General features: G+C 37.9%; 1 protein-coding gene across 2 annotated transcripts in view; it reads right to left on the bottom strand.

Moving 5' to 3' along the window:
• REEP3 (receptor accessory protein 3) overlaps positions 1 to 24,887 on the bottom strand; it is a 100,409-nt gene that overhangs the window by 38,811 nt on the left and 36,711 nt on the right. The window contains exon 2 of one of the 2 annotated variants that reach the window (XM_032607640.1): positions 13,904 to 13,976. The exons of the other annotated variant lie outside the window; for it this stretch is intronic. Within the exon in view, the coding sequence (XP_032463531.1) occupies positions 13,904 to 13,976 (73 nt within the window). The remainder of the gene's footprint in view (positions 1 to 13,903; positions 13,977 to 24,887) is intronic. 2 annotated transcript variants of the gene reach the window in all.

Raw genomic sequence — 24,887 nt, 5'->3', positions numbered from 1 at the left:
GCTTAAATAATGTAAAATTTAGCTGAAAAGGAAAAATAAAGAATAGGTATATCTTACATTATTAGAAAACATTCCATTTTAATTTTATTTACTTATTTTTTAAAATTAATTTTTATTGGGGTATAGCTGCTTTACAACGTTGTGTTAGCTTCTACACATTTATTCAATCCTCGACAATTTTAAAATTGTCGAGGATTGAATAAATGATAATATGTATTACTACTTTAAACCTATCTCCTATGCGAACACATTTTAAAAACCAATGTTAATGGTAAAACAAGTCTTATTTGATATTACAGTATAAATCAACCACAAGTATACCACTCACAAAGTCAATTTGGAAATATGGGTAAAGATAGTAGAATGAGTACACACATTTAATTGCATTCCCCACCACAAATCTCTTTAAAGCACAGCAAAATGAATCAGCCATACATACACATATATCCCCTCCACTTAGGACACTACAGCGCATTAAGTAGAGTTCTCTGTGCTATAGTATGTTCCCATCAGTTGTCTATTTTATAAATAGTATCAATAGTGTATATGTGTCAATCCCAATTCCTCCCACCCCACCCCTTTCCCCCTTCATATCCATACATTTGTTTTTTACATCTGTGTCTCTATTTCTGCTTGGCAGTTAAGGTCAACTATACCATTTTTCTAGATTCTACATATATGTGTTAATACACGATATTTGTTTTTCTCTTTCTGACTTACTTCACTCTGTATGACACTCTCTAGGTCCAAAAAAAATTTATTCTAAAATTTTAGAAAGAACTATGTTATGCATTCATTTAAAGCCCTCCATTATACAGTCTTAATTTTCTGTCACTTAAAGTTTAGCATTGCTTGCTTAAACCCTTTCTTGTTTATTTTGTCAATGCTTTTTCTACTCTTCTCCATACCTTAAGCTATTTCAAGTGTTTATCTTACTAGACTCATTGAAGGGAACAACTCTTAGATATTGTAATTCTCTTGGTTTTGTTTTTATTTTTATTTCTGCTTTTTTACTGCTTTATTCATCCTACTTTCTTTACAGATTCTTTTAATTCTGATATTCTTCTTGCTTTGTGAGTTGAATGTTTCATTATTCTTCCCTCCTGTTCAAAATAAAGGCGTTTAAAGCTATTACATTGAAGAATATAAATTGTAATATGTATTACTGTCATTTTTATTTTTGAATTCGTCTAGTACTGCACTTTTGAACTTCTCTTGTACTCATTATTTCTCCTTTTTGGAACTTATTGGGGGTTTTCTTCAAAGTAGTGAGGTAATGGTTTCTGAACAGATACGGGGGAGGCAGAACACTGGCTGCCTCTGAACACAGTTCCCCTGCAAAGAAGGCGGTGGCAGTTGAGTTTTTTGGTTGCTGTAGATTTTATGATTTTAAGCTGTTCCATCACTAGGGATTAGGGTGGAGGTGGCTAGGTCTCCCTCCAATTTACTGCTTAACAACATTTCCTTTAATGGAAACAACGGTTTCTGTCCTTGTTTTTAAAAGTCTATTGCCATTGGCACTACAGTTAGTAAAATTCTTCCTAGATATTAGCAAAAGCCTGACTTAGCCTGTTAGGTTTAAATGTTACCATGAGAGTTTTTTTCTTTCCGTAGGTTTTGCAAAGCATTTGCATTGGAAGCTAGAAAAGGACAAGACAGCTGTGGTTGGCTAGCTCCATCTTAATGTGAAAATTGTTGGAATGCTTTCAATTTACTTCCTAAAGGTCAAGGGGTACTCTAATTCACACACACACACACACACATATATACTTTTTTTTTTTTTTTCGGTATGCAGGCCTCTCACTGTTGTGGCCTCTCCCGTTGCAGAGCACAGGCTCCGGAAGCGCAGGCTCAGCGGCCATGGCTCACGGGCCCAGCCACTCCGCGGCATGTGGGATCTTCTCAGACTGGGGCATGAACCCGCGTCCCCTGCATCGGCAGGCGGACTCTCAACCACTGCGCCACCAGGGAAGCCCCCAAGTGATTCTTTTAACTGTCTCAAGTAGAAGCTGTGATTTTATCACAACTTGATTTGTGAACTATAACTCAAAACAAGATATACATGTATTCATTGCATGTCAGCTAAAATTGAATTTTAAAATTGTCGAGGATTGAATAAATGATAATATGTATTACTACTTTAAACCTATCTCCTATGCGAACACATTTTAAAAACGAATGTTAATGGTAAAACAAGTCTTATTTGATATTACAGTATAAATCAACCACAAGTATACCACTCACAAAGTCAATTTGGAAATATGGGTAAAGATAGTAGAATGAGTACACACATTTAATTGCATTCCCCACCACAAATCTCTTTAAAGCAACAGTAAAGTGATTTTCCAAAAACATTTAAGTCCAGAAAAATATAGAAGAGAAGAGAGCATCAACATTTTTGGACCCAAGAAGGAAATGGCTGAGTAGTAACTGACTCAGGAGACCTGAGAAAACAGAATAATAAGTGGACAATGGGAAAAGCTGAGAAGCAGCCCAACTTCACACTGCAGAGCTTCCAAAAGGCTAAAAAATTGGTAACACAATTCTTGGCAAAAAAGGCAAAAGAAGGATGGCTGTAAGGATACCCGTAAGGAGCAGGTGGGCCCCTAGATGTCCTCCCACTTGAACTGTGTGGTGATGCCCCTCCCTCCCCTAGCAGGACCCTGAGGCTTATTCTCTGGAAAGGGTAAATCAGAGGATCGCTGGATTTGCAAATCTCTGGCACAGCTGAGAGTAGGGCTAATAGGAATTAAGTAAAAGTTTATAAAATATTGAGTGCCCCCAACCCTTATTTTCCCACCAGAATGCCAGCAACCAAGTACCTTTCAGAATGGAAGAGTCTTCTCTGAAGAATCTGCCTGGCACAACAGAAAACATCTAAGGATATAGACATTGATAATTTTTTAAGGAAATGATTGTTATGGGTTGAGATGTGTCCCCCAAAAGATATGTTGAAGTCTGTTATAGACTGAATTCTGTCCTTCTAAAATTCACATGTTGAAGCCCTAACCCCCAGAGTAACTGTATTTGGAGACAGGAACTTTAAGGAGGTGATTAAGATTACATGAGGTCATAAGAATGGGGCCCTAATTCAATAGAACTAGTGTCCTTATAAGAAAAGTAAGAGACACCAGAGATATCTCTCTCCATGCATGCATAGAGGAGAGGTCATATGAGGACACAGAGAGAAGGTCTATAAGCTTCCTTGAGGCGTCACCAAAAACCAATCCTGATGGCACCTTAATCTTGGATTTGCAGCCTACAGAACTGTGAGAAAACAAATTTATGTTGTTGAAGCTATTCGGTGTGTAGCATTTAGTTATGGTAGCCTGAGAAGACTAATACAAAGTTCTAACCCTCAGAATGTGACCTCATTTGGAAATAGGGTCACTGAAGATATAGTTATATATATATAGTTAGTTATATATAGATATAGTTATATATAGTTAGGATGAGGTCATACTGGGGTATGGTAGTCCCTTAACCCAATATGACTGGTGTCCTTAAAAGAGGAAGAAGAGAGACTCAGAGACAAAGACACAGGAGGGGAGAACATCATATGATAATAGAGGCAGAGACTGAAGTGGAGCAGCTGAAAGATAAGGAACACCAAGGATTGTTGGCAACCACCAGAAGCTAGAAACAGGCGAGAAAGGATTCTCAACAGGTTTCAGAGGGAATGTGGCCCTGTCCACATCTAGTCACCAGAACGGTGAGACAATACATTTCTATTGTTTTAAGACACTCAGTTTGTGGCACTTCCTTATGGCAGTCCTAGGAACAATTTTTTTTTTTTTTTTTTTTTTGCAGTACGCGGGCCTCTCACTGTTGTGGCCTCTCCTGTTGCGGAGCACAGGCTCCGGACGCGCGGGCTCAGCGGCCATGGCTCACGGGCCCAGCCACTCCGCGGCACGTGGGATCTTCCCAGACCGGGGCACGAACCTGCGTCCCCTGCATTGGCAGGTGGAATCTCAACCACTGCGCCACCAGGGAAGTCCCCTAGGAACAAATTTAATTGCCTAGTCAGATCACCCTGTAGTGAAGATCACATTCAGCAAGCCTCTTCATGGGTATAGGACTTCGAATCAGCTTTTCATTATAATACTCAAATATGAGCAGAGAACCAAGGATCATCCAAAATCTGAGAAAATCATACATGAAAAACAGAGATTGAAACAAACAAAAAAACCAGAACTCAAAGGACAGAGACTGTAGAAAGAACATGTCTAAAAAGTAATCACTCATATCCTCAGACAAAAAGGAAGTTATTTTAAACAAAATAAGAATAGGGCGCTATCGAAAAAGGGAACATTCAGAAAATAAAAGGAGCTCTTAGAAATTAAACACATAAGAGAAGATAAAATTGAGGAACTCTACCATAAAATAGAGCAAAAAAGATAGGAAAGAGAAGAAAAAAAGATCAAAACATTAGAGAATCAGTCCAAGTGGCTTTCTAACTGAGTAAAAGGAATCCCAGATAGAACAAATAGTGAAAATGAAGTGGAGAAAATCATAAAGAAATAATTTTAACCAAATTTCCAGAGCTGAAAAACAAAGGATTCCCAGATTAAAAGAGACTACTGAGGGTTTAGCAAAATTGATTATAATTGGCTCACACCGAGGCACGTCATCATGAAATTTTAAAACAATGGGGACATAGAAAAGATCCCACAAGCAGGTAAGAATCAGAATGCCTTCAGACATCTGCACAGCAACACAAGAAGCTAAAAGACAAAATTCTGAAGGAAATTCTGAAGGAACATTATTTCCAGCCTATCATCTCAAAAAAAATCTACCTCTTGGGCTTCCCTGGTGGCGTAGTGGTTGAGAGTCCGCCTGCCGATGCAGGGGACACGGGTTCGTGCCCCGGTCCGGGAAGATCCCACGTGCCGTGGAGAGGCTGGGCCCGTGAGCCATGGCCGCTGAGCCTGCGCATCCGGAGCCTGTGCTCCGCAACGGGAGAGGCCACAACAGTGAGAGGCCCGCATACCGAAAAAAAAAAAAAAAAGAAAAAGAAAAAAAAATCTACCTCTCAAAAAGCCTTCTCAGGAAGAAGGCATTGCATCAAAATGAGGAAGTAAAATAAGAAAGAGGAAAGAGGAGATCAAGAAGTCTAAGGATCTAAGACGAGAGTCAGTCCAGAGGGCTTCCCTGGTGGCACAGTGGTTGAGAATCTGCCTGTCAATGCAGGGGACATGGGTTCGAGCCCTGGTCTGGGAAGATCCCACATGCCGCGGAGCAACTAGGCCCGTGAGCCACAACTACTGAGCCTGCGCATCTGGAGCTCATGCTCCAAAACAAGAGAGGCTGCGACAGTGAGAGGCCCATGCACCGCTATGAAGAGTGGCCCCCACTCGCTGCAACTAGAGAAAGCCCACGCACAGAAACGAAGACCCAACACAGCCAAAAATAAATAAATAAATAAAATAATAATAAAAAAAGAGCCAGTCCAGAATAGCTAACGGATGAGAATGCACTGAGAAGAAACTCACACAACTGTCACAGAATTTGAGTCTAAATTTGCAATGAGAACAGAGGATACCAAAGAAGTGAACAAAACAAAACAAAACAAAAAAAGACAATACCAGGGAAAACAAACTATTGGGCAGAAGAATGGTCACAGTAGGATACTACAGGGATCAAAAAAATCTTATATAACAGGTACTGATTTAAATACTTTGTGTTCATTAACTCATATAATCCTCACAACCACCTGAGGAGGTAAGTACTACTACTGTTCTCATTTTCCAGATAAGGAAATTGAGGCAAAAAAATAACTTGTTCAGGGACTTCCCTGGTGGTCTAGTGGTTAAGAATCTGCCTTCCAGGGCTTCCCTGGTGGCGCAGTGGTTGAGAGTCCGCCTGCCGATGCAGGGGACACGGGTTTGTGCCCCGGTCTGGGAAGATCCCACATGCCGCGGAGCGGCTGGGCCTGTGAGCCATGGCCGCTGAGCCTGCGCGTCCGAAGCCTGTGCCCCGCAATGGGAGAGGCCACAACAGTGAGAGGCCTGCGTACCACAAAAAAGAAAGAAAGAAAAAAAAAAAGAATCTTCCTTCCAATGCAGGGGACGTGGGTTCAATCCCTGGTCAGGGAACTGAGATCTCACATGACACGGATAAACTAAGTTTGCGCACTCTAGAGGCCCGCATTCCACAACTACTGAGCCTGTGTGCTCTGGAGCCTGCTCGCCACCAAGTAGAGAGAAGCCCGCGTGCTGCAATGAAGATCCCGCATGCTGCAACTAAGACCCGATACAGCCAAATAAATAAATAAATAAAAACTTGTTTAAAGATACAGCTAGTAAGGGATAGGGCCAAGATGATAAGACAAGCAGCCTGGTTCTTTATATTCCATTGCTTCTTTCTAACTTAGCCTCAATAATGTAAAGACTGAATACTGATCCAACCCAAATTACAACCTAATGACACTGGGAGGCTACAGGGAAATTATGCAAGTATACAGTGACATTGGGTAACTACTGAATCATCTTTAATAGAAGAAAGTCAACTGACGAGATCCCTCTGAAAAATTAAGAAGCAGCAATATGAGCATGTATTTAGATGTGGAAATAAATACTAAAGGATCTGGATAAAAGAATTCAAAGTAGTTGCCTCTAGAGTCAGAAATAGGGATGAGGAGGGTGGGGAACTGTTGTTTTTCATAATAAGCCTTGGACAACTGTTTGATTTAAAAATTATAAATAAGTACAGCTTTGATAAAAGCAAAAACTAAATTAAAAGTAGATCAGAAAAGAAAATAAACAGATAGGAATGTGGCCCTGACAAAACTAATTTTCAAAAACTTAAAAAAAATCCCCTTTTAATCAGTGAGTTAATCTTTACACTTCCCAAATTATTAAAACCTTTTAATCAAATGAGTATTTTTAATCCAAAATATGAAAAGATGCCTGGGGAGCACTTTTGACAATAAAGTTCTTTACTATGTTTTTTCACTATGTTTTTTCCCTTATAAATAGTAGATAAACCTCTATCTAGTAGACAGAATTAGTAGACAACTTCAGATTTTACCAACTGACAAGAACTGTAGAACTAGCATGTAGCATATTTGTCCACTTTCATATCACCCAAATATTGTCACAAATTAGGTCACTTTCAAAGCCAAGTCAACAGTGTTTTAGAGGGCCTTTAAAAAAGTAATCTCCCAGGGCTTCCCTGGTGGCACAGTGGTTGAGAGTCTGCCTGCCGATGCAGGGGATATGGGTTCGTGCCCCGGTCCGGGAAGATCCCACATGCCGCAGAGTGGCTGGGCCCGTGAGCCATGGCCGCTGAGCCTGTGCATCCGGAGCCTGTGCTCCACAACGGGAGAGGCCACAGCAGTGAGAGGCCCTCGTACTGGGAAAAAAAAAAAAAAGTAATCTCCCAGAGTTTTCCCTGTTCTTTGTTCTTGCTCATAGTAAATCTCAGGACCAAATGTCTGATTTTGATTTGTAAGTGCTTTTAGCCAGTCTTTTTCATTGCCACTTTCTCCAACATTCTTAGAGTAAGAACATTGTTTTCCTAGAAAAGTGACAGCAATTATACACGACTTGGAAGTAAACACTCTATTTTCAAGTCATGAGAGGTATAAGCTTGAAAAAATTTGCAAAACCATTCTAATTCTTCAGTGAGTTTACATTTCAATTACTGCAAGACTGAAAGACTTTAAGTAGGCCATATCAGCCACACTATACAGGAAATTATATCCTAGGAAAGCTCCGTTTTAAAAATAGGCAAAGGAAGAAAGGAAGGTTGCCAAAATACACAGCACTTTCCATTTGCTTTGATTTGAATACAGCATCTGTTTTATCAGGTGCAATCTACTATTTGCAGGCTTAAGGGGAATGGTAGTAGTTACGGTTCGAAGAAGTAAATTAATAAAAAATGTTTGCTTTCTGAAAATAATTTTGAAGTAGATATCAGTAGAATTTAGGTAACAACCAAACACGACAAAGTAACTGGGTTTAGGGATAAGTCAGATTGCACTGTGTACTCCTTAACCCAGTAGAATCAAAGCTGAGTAACTAGACTAATCCACTTAAGAAACGTACATGCTCTTGAAACACTATTTAATATTTCTTATATACTTAGAAGTCAACTCTTCTTTCTTTTTTTATTCACTCAATAAAAAAATATTGAGTACCTACTATGTAACATGTACTGTTCTAGGTACAGGAATATAGCAATTAACAAAGCAACAGAACTCTCTATGGAGCTTATCTGGTGGGGAAGACAAATGCAAACACATATAAAAAATACAATACAGATAGTATAAAAGACTATTAAAAATATAACAGGGGAATTTTAAGAAGGTTAATTTTACTAAGAAACTACCATATACAAAGCAAATTTGGATGGGATTACCATACAAGAAAACTTTGTGAGAAAAGAGTTTTGATAAAACTTCTATAAGTCAGAGGTAAAATTGGATGACTAAGTTTAGGTGAGACTCAGCAAGAAAATGATATTCAAAATTTTTGTCGGCCAAAAAAAAAAAAAATACACCAGACCATCCAGAAAAAGATTTGCTACCTTTAGTAAAACACTTAAAAAAAAAATTTTTTTTTGTCGGAAGTAAATTTAGGTTGGAAATATTTAAAGAACTGCCAAGACTATACAGAACTTTCAAAAACTTCCCATTCCGTCTTTAACCATTTTGATCACGGTTGATTTAGATGCTTATGGGTCCTGCCCCAGTACTGATTAAGCTGCCTCATTGCTCTTCTTAGAAAATATTCATACAGTTGTGGCCCCTGAAGATCTACCTTGGAATTAATCAGAGGCATATTCACTGGCTGGTTGCGAAAGCTCTTTCAACTTTTTCGTGAAGATAGAATCCTCATTTACTTTTCTAATCTGGTACCGTTCCTGCCTTAATGATCCATGTGACTCTGGGCAAGTTAATTCACTTCACTGAGCCTATAATATTCTAATATTCCTTACTACTTTATAGAGTTGTAGTGAGGGCCAGTGAGATATTGTAGTATGCAGAATAATGTCCCCCACCCCAAAGATGCCCATGTCTTAAGCCCTGGAATCTATGAATATGTCAGGTTGTGTGTTAAAGGAGAAATCAGGCTGGAGTTGGAATTCAGGTTTGCTAATCAGCTGACCCTCAGACTGAGAGAGGAGCCTGGATTACTCAGGTGAATCCAGTGTAGTCACCAGAGGCTGTATAAGTGGAAGAGGAAGGCAGAAGGGAGAACCAGAGTTGGCAGCTTGTTCCTGGCTTTGAAGATGGAGGAATACAGCCATAAGCCAAGGAGTGTGGGCAGCCTATAGAAGTTAGCAAAGATAAGGAAACTGATTTTCCCCTGTAGCCTCACCAAGGAATGTAGCTGTGGATCCATTTCAGATTTTTGACCTCAGAGACTGTAAGAGAATACACTTGTGTTGGTTTAAGCCAGTGTGTGGTAATTGTTATAGTAGCAATTGGAAACAGTAATATACAAAAGTATTTTGAAATTGGTAGGAAATTATATAAATGTAAGATGTTATCTTTCTAGTATTATATCTGCTTAGTCTCTTCAGCAGACTTGATGGCAGACAACTTGGTCACCAGGAGGTCTCTAGAGCTGTATCAAATTTCCTTGTCAAAAGCAGATTGCTGCCTTTCCTGTTTCAGTGCCTATTTTTGCGATCGCTCTAGCTCTCGTTTAATTTGTGAAGCAGAGTTGATTACCATGCAATAATCAAACCAATGCCAGCCACCTGCCTTTCTAGTTGCCTAGTTTCTCTTCAATTACTCATGATTCTGATATTCCCAAAGGGATGGTTAAGGAAACTTTTTCCAATAATAGCATTTAAGTCTCAGCAGTTACATCTTGGGGTTGAATCCCTTACTGAGGATAGCTTTGAATAGGGGAACACCTGGACATTCTTAGAAGCTTTAGCTTCTTGATGTTCTTTCCAAGATAATTAAGACTTTCAGATACCCTGGTTAATATTGTTCAAAAATGCTAAAAACTTCCTTAAAAAACGGAAAAGAACAGGCTATAGATAAAAAAAAAGGCTTTTAAATGACCCTAAAAGTGATATAATAATGCTCTGCGGCTGGAATAGGAAAGAGATACTAGAAATCTTAATGATATAAGGTTAGAAAAAAAAATTCCCTTGTTGATTTTGCTCCATCGCAGTGTCAACAACAAATTGGCCCTTGCCATTGGTACTTGCCAACAACAACAAAAAACTTTTTCCAGATTTGTAATACTGTAGCAAGATTATGTATAGATAATTCTTAACTTTGTTTATGAGTTATTCTGTAAAAGCTGTGCAAGGCAATAGGTGAAGTATATCTCCAAATAAGCATATATGCAGATATGTATGTATATCAGTACATGTCAAGTCTTATAGTTTTTTCATCAGTTTGAATAAGAATGTTAATAGATTCTCTTCCATAGGTTACATTATCTTTAACTTATGAAGCAGAATTAAAATTTCAGGGTTAGGGGGCTTCCCTGGTGGCGCAGTGGTTAAGAATCCGCCTGCCAATGCAGGGGACACAAGTTCAAGCCCTGGTCCAGGAAGATCCCACATGCCGTGGAGCAACTAAGCCTGTGTGCTACAACTACTGAGCCTGTGCTCTAGAGCCTGAGAGCCACAACTACTGAAGCTCGTGTGCCACAACTACTGAAGCCCGTGCGCCTAGAGCCTGTGCTCCGCAACAAGAGAAGCCACCGCAATGAGAAGCCCGCGCACCACAACGAAGAGTAGCCCCGGCTCTCAGCAACTAGAGAAAACCCGCGTGCAGCAGCGAAGACCCAATGCAGCCAAAAATTAAATGAATTAATAAATTAAAAAATTTCAGGGTTAGACCATTCTTATTAATCCCAAATTTATAAAATAATCTAGTAATAAAAATTTATAGACCAATCTAGTAATAAAAATTGAGTGTTGCATTAAGGGATAAAACTCACAAATCCATGTTTTTAAGTCCTTAAAAGTTAACATTAATAAAGTTAAATTGACGCATAGTAAGAAAGACTAATATTTTTATAATGGTTCTTAGACCAATACCTAAATAACACCATATTTTCTGCCCTTTTAGCATTAATTAACACATAACGGGTCTGTTTCTTTTTATTATAATTTGTTATGAATACCTTTATATTTCTTCTTGCTAACTTACCTTTTATCTTAGGAGATGGTTATTTGTGTGCCTGCTGATAATACCCTTATATTATTAAAGCTTCATTTTCAACTTGTACTTAACTTTTTTTCCCAACAAAAACATTGCACATTTGGGAAGGAAGATAGGAGAATACCTCAAGCAGAAATAGGTACACAAAGACACACAGAGGCTTACCAGTTATTGTTTACCCTGGGTGTATAAAACTCTATAGGTAAGATGGACCCAGAGTTGAGAAACATATCACCATGTACTTCAACTATATAATTAATTAGGTTCAGAAAAAGGATCTCATTTAATAACAGTATCATAGACATTTCAAATAAGGATCACTGTTTTGTCCAGTACAATTATTAAGTACTAGCCAGTTGTATACTTCCAGCTCATATTTTCGTGGTGTTTGGAAATGAAGAGCAACTCTTATTTTTATCTTTCAAAAGAGAATTCCAATTAAATTCAAATATGACACCGTAAGGCAAAGTGTTGTCTATGTACTAGCGCCAAGGCTGTGAATTGTTGCTGTTTTGCTTTAAATACAAAATTGTCAGTAATTTCAGGTCTACTGAATCTAATAATAAAAAAAAGTTGGGGGCTTCCCTGGTGGCACAGTGGTTGAGAGTCCGCCTGCCGATGCAGGGGACACGGGTTCGTGCCCCGGTTCGGTAAGATCCCACATGCCGCGGAGCGGCTGAGCCCGTGAGCCATGGCCGCTGAGCCTGCGCGTCCGGAGCCTGTGCTCCGCAATGGGAGGGGCCGCAACAGTGAGAGGCCTGCGTACCACCAAAAAAAAAATAAAGTTGAGGTTGTATTTCGTATGTTCTTGGGGTTTCGTTTCATTTTTCTAGTAATTATTTTAAAATTTTATTTTAAAAAGTATTTGTCTATGACTTAATGGAAATTATTTAAAAAGAAAACAAAAAGTCCCAAACTGGTCCTATACCACAGGTAGCTTGAGAGCCACTGTTAACTTAAGAAACTTGCTTGTTTCTAAAAACTAAAGTATGTCAGTACCATAAAACAATATTTGAAGAATTTATTTATTAATACATGGCCTTTCAAGCCATTAACAATTACTTTAAATTACTAGGACTTAATGTGGTTCCATCTCTTAAGACTGCACCAATCTTAGATCCAAGAGATAAATATATATATTAAAAGGACAGAAAAATTTCAGAGCTCAACTGAATAACCTCTCTACCTCTGCTAGGTATATTCCACCATTCTAATTAATTTGTGTATACTTTACTTCAAAATTAGTTTTATACAGAAGATAAAAAGTGAATATAAATGTTCAATAGGATGGGTTAGCTATAGAGGTTTCAGAGCCTCCCCCTACTCAAAATACAAGAACAAACTACCCTGAACAAATAGAATAAAGAATATGTTCTCTGGTCATTCAATAAGTTGGATGACAAGGCTACCATCCAAGATCCCTTGTAAAGAACCATGGCTATATATCCAAGAGAACTGAAATTAGATACTCAAACAAAGCCTTGTACACAAATGTTTATAGCAGCACTACTCGTAATACTAAAAAGCTGGAAGCAATGCAGATGTATGTCAATGGATAAATGCAGAAACAAAATGTTCTATGTGCATACAGTTTTACTCAGCCATAAAAAGGAATGAAATAATGATACATGATATAATGTGGATGAATCCTGAAAACATTGTCCTAGGTAAAAAGAAGCCAGACACAAAAGGTCACATATTACATGATTCAGTTTATATGAAATACCCAGATTCCATACAAACAAAGCAGACAGGTGGTTGCTAGGGGCTGGGGGGCAGGGGCAGTGTGACAAGTAACTGCTTAACGGGTATGTTGTTTTATTTTGGAGTGATGAAAAATCTTTTGGAAGTAGATAGAAGTAGTGTTTGCACAAGATTGTGAATGTAGTGAATGCCACCAATTGTTCACTATGAAATGGTTAGTTTTATGTTACCTGAATGTCACCTCAATTAAAAAAAGAACCACAGCTACTGATGTGCAGTTCTCAGTGTTGACTGCTTACCCCTGTTGATTTAACCACTCATAAGCTATGCTTTTGCTATTCTCTGAAAATTCCCTTCATCACAAATAGTAAACTTATGCCAGGATTTATAGGTGGGGAAGCCCATTTACCATTGAACATTATGGATAAAATTGGGAGGGAGAACTTACAGAAATGTGTAAATAAATGAATGAATAATAAAGAAAGGAAGAAAATTTTAAAGATTAGTGAAATTAAAAAAAAAACAGTTAAGGAATGGGGAAGAGGAAAGTAAAAGAGAAAAGAAACATTGATGACTGAAGAGGAAATCGTTGCAAATATAGTAGGATTCAAGAAGAAAAAAGATTGTAATTGTCAGTAGTCATGAGGTATCTATGTATTTAAATCAATTAGAAAGGGACAAAGCAACTACGAAGGAAGAAAAAAGGTTTTGGGACCAGAGAGATATTCTTGGTGTACCTATCCATTTACAAGACTAAAAAACAGACAATTTACCAACCTCTTATTTTACTGGGACTTAAAGTCTAAATGAATAAGAGATCCAATTACTCATTTGGGGATCGTACTTATTTAAATGCCAACTGACAGCAAACTATTTTTGAAACTCCACTTTGCAATTGTATTCAAAATTAGTTTTAAAAAAAGACTTAACTTTATTACATTTATATCACATTTTAAACCCAAAACATTATTCCAGCTGTTTCTAAAATAATGGCAGTTTTTCTAGTATTGTATATAATGGATACATTCAACTAGAATTGATCACTCACAAAACTATACTTACATACTCCTTCACATTTTTTGTTTTCACAGCTTTGTATGAATAATATGCAGGATAAAGCATTCCAAACACCAACCTAAAAGTAAAAAGTACAAGAGGACTAATCAAACATAATAATGCTTTTAACAGCTCATGAAAATTTCACCTAATAGAAAAGTAGAAAGTACATGGAGAACATATGACAGTGTAAATGTGTATGAAAACTTTGTGTATAAACTAAATCCACTCAGAAAAGCAAACTAAAAATACAATTTTTGTTAAACAAAAAGATGGTTTCAATATTCTAGGTAGTTTCATGGGAAAAAAAGATTTACTTTTAAAAACTGCCATTTAAAATCTTTTTTACTAATTACAAAAAATATTCTGTAGATCCTTGAACATTTGGAAAATGTACAAAATTGCCAAAAGAATAAAATTTGCCCCAGTGCTACCAGTCAGAAATAACCAGAGGCAACACTTTACTGTATGCAAATCCTACTTTTCATCCATGTGTAGTACACCTAAAACATAAATATAACATGCATGCACACACACATAATTTGGGGTAATGGAAAAAGTGGCCCTTCACTCCATTGGTTTGAGAAGCACTGATTTCTAATTATGACAGTGCTGTGAAACAATACTTGATACATTTATTACAATATATCTTAAAATAACTTAAATATTTTTTTATTGGAGTATAGTTGATTTACAATGTTGTGTTAACTTCAGGTGTACAGCGAAGTGAATCAGTTATACATATACATATATCCACTCTTTTTTAGATTCTTTTCCCATAGAGGTCATTTCAGAGTATTGAGTAGAATTCCCTGTACTGTACACTAGGTCCTTATTAGTTATCTATTTTATATATAGTAGTGGGTATATGTCAATCCCAATCTCTCATTTTATTCCTCCCCCCTTACCCCCCAGTAACCATAAGTTTGTTTTCTACATTTATAACCCTGTTTCTGTTTTGTAGATAAATTCATTTGTACCTTTTTTTTAGATTCCACATATATGTGATATCACATGATATTTGGCTTTCTCTGACTTACTTTACTCAGTATGACAATCTCTAGGTCCATCCATGTTGCTGCAAATGGCATCATTTCCTTCTTTTTTATGGCTCAGTAATATTCCATTGTATGTATATGTATATATACACACACACCCCATCTTTATCCATTCTAAAGTAACTCAAAGCATTCATAAAATGACAATCACTAATAGGACTTAATTTAATGCTCTCTGTTACAATTATTTCACCAAATTCCAGATCCAAGAGGGTGTGTGTGTGTGTCAGATATAGAAATGGCATGACACAGTTTATATGGTTTACAATTGGCATTTTCACATAACATCATGGAATTTTTTGTCTTCAAATATTAGTCTACAGTATTAATACCTTCATTACATTCCACATTGAGATTCACATAATTTATTTAAACAGTCCCATATTTATAGGCTTTTGGTTAATTGCCAGATTTTTGCTATTGCACATAATACTGTGAAAAACATTTCTATGCACACTGATATACACTTCCTGGTTGCGATATTGCTGCTTCAAAGAGTACACACATTTCTACTTATTACCAAAAATGCCCTCCAGAGAAGTAGTTCCACTTTGCATTCCTATACATTGCCAATCGTGTGTATCATCATTTAAAAAATGTTTGCCAGCTAAATAGGAGAAAAATAATTGCCTTATATGTTCTAATGTGCATTTCTGAGCACCAGGAAGTATGAGTTTTTCTCAAGTGTTCACTGGGTTTTTTTTTTTTTTTTTTTTTTTTTTTTTGCGTTACGCGGGCCTCTCACTGCTGTGGCCCCTCCCGTTGCGGAGGACAGGCTCCGGACGCGCAGGCCCAGCGGCCATGGCTCACGGGCCCAGCCGCTCCGCGGCATGTGGGATCCTCCCAGACCGGGGCACGAACCCGTGTCCCCTGCATCGGCAGGCAGACTCTCAACCACTGCGCCACCAGGGAAGCCCTTCACTGGGTTTTTGATACATGAGTGTATGATATTCTGTTGTCTACTTTTCTTTCTTTAATCTATTTTTAAAAAAGAGTATTTTAGCATAGTTTTATTTTTATAGAAAAGTTGGGAAGATGGTATAGATAATTCCCAATACCCTACACTGAGTTACTTCTATCAATAACATCTTGCATCAGTATGGTACATTTATCATAATTAATAAATCATTATTAATATAGTATTAACTAAAGTTCAAACTTTATTCAGATGTCTTTAGTTTTTACCTAGGATCCCAGCCAGGGTAGCATATTATATTTAGTTGTCTTGCCTCCTTAGGTCCTCTTGGCTGTAAGTTTCTCAGACTTTGCTCGGGAAATGATCTTGATGGTTTTTTTATACCATATGTTTCTTGTTTTCTTTTAATTAATTAATTAGGTTGCGCTGGGCCTTAGTTGCGGCTTGCAGGCTCCTTAGTTGCAGCAGATGGCCTCCTTTTAGTTGGGGCTCGCCGGCTCCTTAGTTGTGGCATGCAAACTTTTATTTGAGGCGTGCGTGTGGGATCTGGTTCCCCGACCAGGGATCGAACCCAGGCCCGCTGCATTGGGAGCGCAGAGTCTTAACTGCTGTGCCACCAGGGAAGTCCCTGATGTTGACAGTTTTGAGGAATATGGGCCAACTATGCTGTAGGAAGCCACTCGACTGGCATTTGTCTGATGTTTTTCTCATGATTAGACTGAGGTGTGGGTTTGGGGGAGGAAGATCACAGAGGCTAAGTTCCATCTCATCATATTAAGGGCACATACTATTAGTATCGCTTATCACTGTTGATGTTAACCTTGACTACCAGGCTGAGGTAGTGTGTGTTAGATTTGGTAACTTTAAGCTTACTCCCACCACCTCCATGCTGTAGTCTTTGGAAGAAAGTCACTATGCACAGGGCACGCTTGAGTGGGGAGTTGCCCTCTACCTCCTTGAGAGTGGAGTAGCTATATAAATTATTTGGAATTCTTCTGCACGGGAGATTTGTCTATTCTTCTCCAGTTATTTATTTATTCAATAATGTATTTATGTCAATATGGACTCGTAGGTTTATTTTACACTTTGGATATTGATCCAATAATACTTTATTTTGTTGCTCAAAAGCTTTGAACATTGCGACATCTTTTGGTTAGTTCCTGTGTCCCTTTGACATACCTCCATAATTGTGAGGGATTTTTTCTTTTTTTTTTTTTAGCAATTTGTTACTTTCTGGCACTACACATAATGTGCCAGGCTCATACTGTGTACTTCCGGTCGCATTCCTAGAATCAGCCACTCCTCCAAGAAGCCTCGGTTCCTTTTATTGGATGATGGTATTTAAGACCCAGATCTGGGTGCTAGGTGTGCTCATTGTTACTACAGTGTTGTTGATTTGAGGCCCTTCTTTGTCTATTTTGTATGTTAGCCAATATTTTTCTAGGTTATTGTTATCTTTCATTTTTGTTTATGAAGTTTGCTGAAATACATACTGTATTATGTTTGCTAGGGCTGCCATAATGAAATATCACAGACTGGATGGTTTAAACAACAGATACTTATTTTCTCATAGTTCTAGAGGCTGGAAGTCCAAGGTCAAGGTGTTGGCAAATTTGGTTTCTTCCTGAGGCCTTCCTCCTTGGATTGCAGATGGTCACATTCTCACTGTGTCCTCATGTGGTCATACCTTGGTCCATGTGTGTGTCCTAATCTCTTCTTCTTGTAAGAACACCAATCACATTGGATTCAGGCCCACCCTAAATACCTCATTTTAATTTAACTGCCTCTTTAAAGATCTTATCTCCAAATACAGTCACATTCTGAGATACTGCAGGTTAGGACTTCAACATACAAGTTTTGTGAGGGGGACATAATTCAGCCCTTAACACATACTGTATATTTAAGAACTTTTACATTAAATAAATGTTTCCATTTATATTAAATAAGCATTCTTACGCTGAGAGCAAGTAAATATTTATATCTCTATATAAGAGATAAAGAGAGATTTTTTAGTTTACTTACAGATTATTTGGGGGAGGGGGATGGGCTATAAATCCCTGGTGACTTTCTTATCCTTCACAAAGCTGAACCCTGTGTTTGGGGCTCGTGTAACCAGGTTAGAGGAATACCAAGTCTTCTCCTGTTGCGGGTTTTATCCTCACCACCTGGAAGCCACTTGATAAACATTCTCGCCTTACCTAACGATACTACCCTGTGAATACTATTTCACCAGAAGCCAATACCCAGACTCTGGATATGAGATTTTTAGCTGTGCCACAGAGCCTAGGGCTTTTCAGTTTAACACAGGCACCCCACAAGGCACAGAGGCTCTCCAGCTTAGTGACTTCTAAGAAAGCGATTTACCTTAGGACCTGAGGTGTAAACAAGAATACAATTCTCAGGTCTGCTATGTGTTCATCCTCACTGCAGGCCTAAGGTATAATCCCAAAGTTAGCCACCACAGTTATAGTTTACATATTCAAGTTAGCCATTTCCATCCACTTTGTATTTCCCTTGAGAATTTGGACACAATCAACATATTATCTTCCATATTCCCATGCAATCAAGTACCGCTGGATTTAAATTCAACATGAGATTCTCCATCACTCTCAGTGTATGGATCTTTGACGCCTCCTTCCCCTGCTACATCGTCCATCCAATCTGTAACTCAGTCCTGTTGGTTCTTCCTTGGTGAGCACCCACACATCCATCCTCTTTTATTTTCATATCAGTGGCCAATGATACATTTAGGCTCTTGCCATCTCATCTGACTTACTGAATGGTTTCCCAACACAGCCTCTGGCTCCAGCGTCAGATCAATCTTCCTAATATTGATCTACTCTACTACCTTGCTTAAAGACTTCAGTAGCTGGCCTCTTCACCCCTTTGCCAACAAGCCCATGTAGAGGCTCATCAGAAGTTATTATGAAAACCACTGCCTTACATAAACCATCTGTTTCAACATGGTTTCCTCAATATGCCTCCTGTATGATATTTCTACTTCAGTCCTGCAGTGTGTGCTTTTGCCTGCAATGCCTCCTTCCCTCCTTAGCCTCCCCTCCACTTCTTCCATTTTTTTCTTGCTTAATTAATTCACTTTTTTCCTTCACGATCCCACCCTCCTCCACAGACTTCTAAATTACTTTTATTGTGAATTGTAGAATTTGTCAGGATTAGTCATTTTGCCTTTAGCATATTCTATTTTATTTTTTTAAATATTTATTTATTTATTTTTGGCTGCGCTGGGTCTTCGTTGCTGCACGCAGGCTTTCTCTAGTTGCAGCGAGTGGGGGCTACTCTTCGCTGTGGTGCATGGGCCTCTCATTGCAGTGGCTTCTCTCGTTGCGGAGCACGGGCTCTAGGCGCGTGGGCTTCAGTAGTTGTGGCACGCGGGCTCAGTAGTTGTGGCTCGCGGGCTCCAGAGCACAGGCTCAGTAGTTGTGGCACACGGGCTTAGGTGCTCCACGGCATGAGGGATCTTCCTGGACCAGGGCTCAAACCCATGTCCCCTGCATTGGCAGGCGGACTCTTAACCACTCTGCTACTGGGGAAGTCCCTAGCATACTCTATTTTAGATCATTTGAATTTTTAATGTATATACAACCGACTTCCAAAATAGATAATTTTCTCACATATAGTGAGGTTTGGTGCTAGTTGATGCTATACATACAGGTGTTTTGCTTTTATTTTTTAACCTCTGTATTGAATAGAAACAGTCAAATGAACAAACACAACGTCCCTAACACCTAACTTCTGTTAAGAGTAGAAAACAATAATGTATTTCATTTGGAACGATGGAAAGATTAAATGTCTTAGTGAATAGTGGGACAATTTTTAAGGACCACCACTGTTAATATTATAATTTATTACGGCTCCAATGTGAATATTACTGGATAATTTATTACTAACATCTGTAATATTTTCTAGGTTATTTTTTGGTTCATTTTCTTTAATATTGGCTTCTGCTGGAGATGTTTGCAACCTGGGAGGTCAGGCATAAAGCCAAAGCATGAGCACACACTGTATAAAATCAAATAAAGTTTATTTTAGAAGGCCACCTACAAGATAAACTTACGGTTTATAAAGGGAGTATTTTCTACAAATAAAACTGACCTATAAATTTGAATATCATTTCAGTTATAGAGGTAGGAAGAAATAGCTACTCATTTACTCTTAGTCTTATTTCTGCCTACAGACGCGAGAACTTTGCCAAAATACTCATAATACCCTTCCCTCCCACTAAGGTAAAGTTGCCTATACGAACACTGGCTGTGTTGAAAAACACTATTTAAAAAAGGAAATAAAATTTATGGGAATGTAGTAGTGAAGACGGTTCTTATATCATTTTTCATATACGGAAAATACTTGAAATACCTATTTTCTGGACAGATGGTACGACACAATCCATCCTTCACCAAAATTGTTTTAGAGAATTATATCATGTTCAAAGGCAAGTCTAAGAAGCAACGAGTAAAAGTGCTTTCAATACTAGAATTAATGTCATTAAAGCATAAAAGTTAAACATCATTTCATAAAAAATTGATTAACGCTTTTTCCGATTAAGATTTTAAAAAGAACTTGTAGAATTTTTGTAAGATGTAGAAAAGTATAAAAAAGACAATAAAAATCACAAGTAGGGGCTTCCCTAGTGGCGCAGTGGTTGGGAGTCCGCCTGCCGATGCAGGGGACACAGGTTCGTGCCCCGGTCCGGGAGGATCCCACATGCCACGGAGCGGCTGGGCCCGTGAGCCGTGGCCGCTGGGCCTGCGCGTCCGGAGCCTGTGCCCTGCAGCGGCAGAGGGCACAACAGTGAGAGGCCCGCGTACCGCAAAAAAAAAATAAAAATAAAAAAAATCACAAGTAATTCCATTATTGAATAAACCATCTTTCTTTTTGGTAAAGATTATTCCAAATATATATTTATGTATATTTGTTATAATTTTTATCAAACTTTTCACAAGTCTGATATCACTCAAATTCTTTGAAAACCTTAGAAATGCATCAATAATAGTTAAATAACAACACTGATCAAGAATTAATTTACATTTAAACAAATTACAAAGCACTAATTCCAAGGATTTAAACTTCCTTTTTTATCTATTATTCTTGTCATTCTTTTAAAAAACATTATGAAAAATGAAGTTATACACAAATAGTATAGTATTAATAAAATAAATCCCCCTATCCCTATCACCTAGTTTTAAGAATCTTTAACAGTGATCCAGTCTTAACATTTTGGTATTATCTTTTCAAGTTTTTTCTATAATCATTTAAAAACATTATTTTGAGATATAACATTTTAAAGACTATTTTAAAAACATGTTCTAATAAATATGTTATAAAATACTAAAAACAATCAATTGACATCTGAGAGCATATAGATTTTTGTCCTGCCCTTCCACTAAATGTTACATTATGAACATTTTCTTATATCTTTAAATATTCTTTAAGAACATCATTTAACAACTATATAGTATAATATTCCTTCATATGAATGAAAATCATACGTTCCTGTATGTGTACTATTTTAATTAATGCTATGATGAACAATCTTTCTCTGATTACTAATAACAGAAATTATTTATCAACATTTTATACTAAGCAGGATGTTAAGCACTTTCTGTATATGACTTCATTTAATTCTCACAATAACACCTAGAGATACGTGCTATTTTCATACCTGTTTTACCAATGAAAAGACTGAGCCTTGGGGCTTCTCTGGTGGCGCAGTGGTTAGGAGTCTGCCTGCCAACACTGGGGACACAGGTTCGGGCCCTGGTCCGGGAGGATCCCACATGCCGCGGAGCAACTGGGCCCATGTGCCACAACTGCTGAGCCTGCGCTCTGGAGCCCGCAAGCCACAACTACTGAGCTCGTCTGCCACAACTACTGAAGCCTGCGCACCTGGAGCCGGTGCTCCGCAGCAGGAGGGGCCACCGCGATGAGAGGCCCGCGCACCACACTGTAGCAAAGAGTGGCCCCCACTCGCCGCAACTAGAGAGGGCCCGCGCGCAGTAGCGAAGACTCAATGCAGCCAAAAATAAATAAATAAATAATAAATAAATACATTAAAAAAAAAAAAACAAAAAAACGACTGAGCCTTACAGAAGTTAAGAAATTAATCCGGTGTCCATAACAGCTTATAACTTTATTGGCTAGATTCAAAGCCGGGCACTCTCACTCCAAGATCCACCCTTAAAAATCACTATTTCCCAATGACATTATCCTAGAAGGGGAATAGCTAAGTCAAACGGGCTGAGATTTTGAAGATCTTTGATATATATTGCCAAACTGCTCTTCAGAAAAGTAACATCATCTTATATTCTTACAAGGAATATATAAAATACCCATTTAAGGACTATTTTCTTTAATAAGGTAAAAAAAAAGTCAAACAGGTGAAGTAGAGTAGGAGAGTCAGTAGGCATTTTTTCCAACAGATGAACTGTGTTTTTAAGGTAATATGTGGATTAGAACAATCATGCAGTGTGTAAATTGCTATGAAAAGAGAAAAACTTCCCAAAATATTATAGTTAATGATATTAACATTTAATTTCAGAATTATTTTAATTCCCCCTAAATTGTCTTTAGATTACAAGTTCCTGCTCTAATAATAGAAAAGAATTTACATTGTAGTTTGTTAAAAGGAAGTGTTACAAACAGCTTATTGCTGATAATAAACTATATAATGCTAATACGTAACGTGACCATGCTCATTGGCACCTGGTGTTACTCATTCAGCAAATTCTCCTCATTCCACTGCATTCAGAATCATGCTCCCAAACAAAAAAAAGTTAATTATGGTGTTCTATTACATTAAAGGACAAACTCAATGAGACGAGAGATTAACTAAAATGGGATAACTAATATTAAAGAAACAAAGCATAGGATGAAAAGTCAGAATGATGAAAGACAGATGTACCAGACTCGTTAGGATTAGTCACAACGAACATAGATACCATGTACACTCTCAAAGAGCAACGTAAAATACAATACTCTCCAGGCCCTCATCAAAGAGTAAAAACAAACTCAACCTGTCTGTAATCCAGTTTACACTAAAGACCAAGACCAGTGAAATGTACATAAAATAGCCTGGCTAAGGATGGCAAACATGAAGAGGTCTCTCTGCTACTCGTTCCTGTGACCAAGAGAGAAATTGCTAGTCACTCACTGCAATCTTTTCTGCTGACCCTGGTCTCCGAATCCTTGTCAACACAGCACCAACATAAGCTCACAACAAAGGACGGAAGCTAAGTGGACTTATTTGCCTATTTTTTTTTTTTTTTTTTTTTTTTTTGCCATCCTTGTTCTAAACCTTTATTTCTGTAGGCGGTGTCACTCTAAATTTGGATCAAGCTCGACTACCAGATTATATTCCTAAACATGGTACCTATCTTCTTTGGGGGAAAATTCATTTTAACTGAGTTGTTTTTTAATATTACATTCTTGTTTTTTCTTGAAGTATATTATAAGAAACTGCCATGTGAAACCCATGGCTATAAATACAAGGGGAATAGTATTAAGGGCATTGTTTATTATACTGATATCCCTATATATGAAATTTCATGTGTGAGATTTACTTTGGAATTCAGTACAATGCAATGCTTAGCTTTCTTTGAGAAAATGATGCCCTTCCTTCTGATAAGAATTATATTATTCCTTTCCCCCCGCCCCCACTAATTGCCAGGAAGCTCATAGGCAAAATCTGTTGTTCAATATGATGGGCCTTAAGTTTGGCATATTTATATAGTACTTGTATTCACCAGATTTTTATTTTATATTTTGATTGCTATTTTTCCTAGTCTTAATTCTCTTATTTTTCTTTACATTCTAACATATACATTTGGAAAATGATTTCTCACGTAATTTGAAAGAACATAACAGAGCATAAACAAATAGTTAAAATGCACTGGGCACTGCGATTAAGCACAGAATTCAGCTCTATGGTGCCAGAGAACCAAGAAATGCATTTTTTAGTGTAGGTAGCTGTGACTGAGAACCACTGTTGGTTCCCCAGCTTAGCCACACATGAAAATATTTTGGAGAGCTTCTTTTTAAATACTGTTTTTGTTGTTGTTGCTTAAAACTTTTAACATAGGTAATCTAAAAAATAGAATAAAGTAGAAAATGCAAAGTAAAAGTCTTCTCCCATTTTGAAACAATCTATTTCCCCACAGAAGCATGGAAACAATTTCTTGGATATCTTACAATCAACTAATTTAAATATATAAAACACATTAATAGCAAAACAGTAAATACTCAAACTCCTCATTTCCTAATTATTTTATTCCTAACTACTTTGACTACATTTTGCTATGCTCTTGAAGTTATTTACACACTATCTGTATGGTGGAAATACTAAGCATTCTGTGTGTGTCTCCTCCCAGCTCCACATTTGGTGACATCACACTGGTAGCTTGAAATAGGCTATTATTGTAGGGAGTATTTACATCATGGAAATTAGCAAATGATATGAATCAGTCCCTTTGCCCCAGTTATTAAGCATTCCCAGCACACCACTGCCTATATGTGTTTTAGCCAAGGGAAACTATAGTATGTTTCTATTAGGAGAACAATGAAATACTATATGTAGAAAGAATTCACAGAATTTAGTGAAATCAAAAAGGCCGGCTATTCTGGCAATCAAGTTTATAAAAGGCTTCATGCAAGATGAAGAGAAAGAGGGCAAACGGTTTTTTGCCCTTTATCATAGTTCCAATTCTGTTTGAAGATTAGGTCTCTAATATTAACACAGACTCTGGTGAATTTTTAAAATAAAAGCAGAATCTTAAATATTAGGGAATCAGACTTCCCTGGTGGTGCAGTTGTTAAGAATCCATCTGCCAATGCAAGGGACACGGGTTCGAGCCCTGGTCCGGGAAGAGCCTACATCCTGGGGAGCAACTAACCCCATGCGCCACAACTACTGAGCCTGTACTCTACAGCCTGCGAGCCACAACTACTGAGCCCGCATGCCACAACTACTGAAGACTGCACGTCTAGAGCCCGTGCTACACAA

This window comes from Phocoena sinus, chromosome 16 (assembly GCF_008692025.1).
Source record: "Phocoena sinus isolate mPhoSin1 chromosome 16, mPhoSin1.pri, whole genome shotgun sequence".
Classification (NCBI taxonomy): Eukaryota; Metazoa; Chordata; class Mammalia; order Artiodactyla; family Phocoenidae; genus Phocoena; species Phocoena sinus.
The sequence above is the reverse complement of the archived record's forward strand: the minus strand, read 5'-3'. Positions and strand labels throughout refer to the sequence as shown.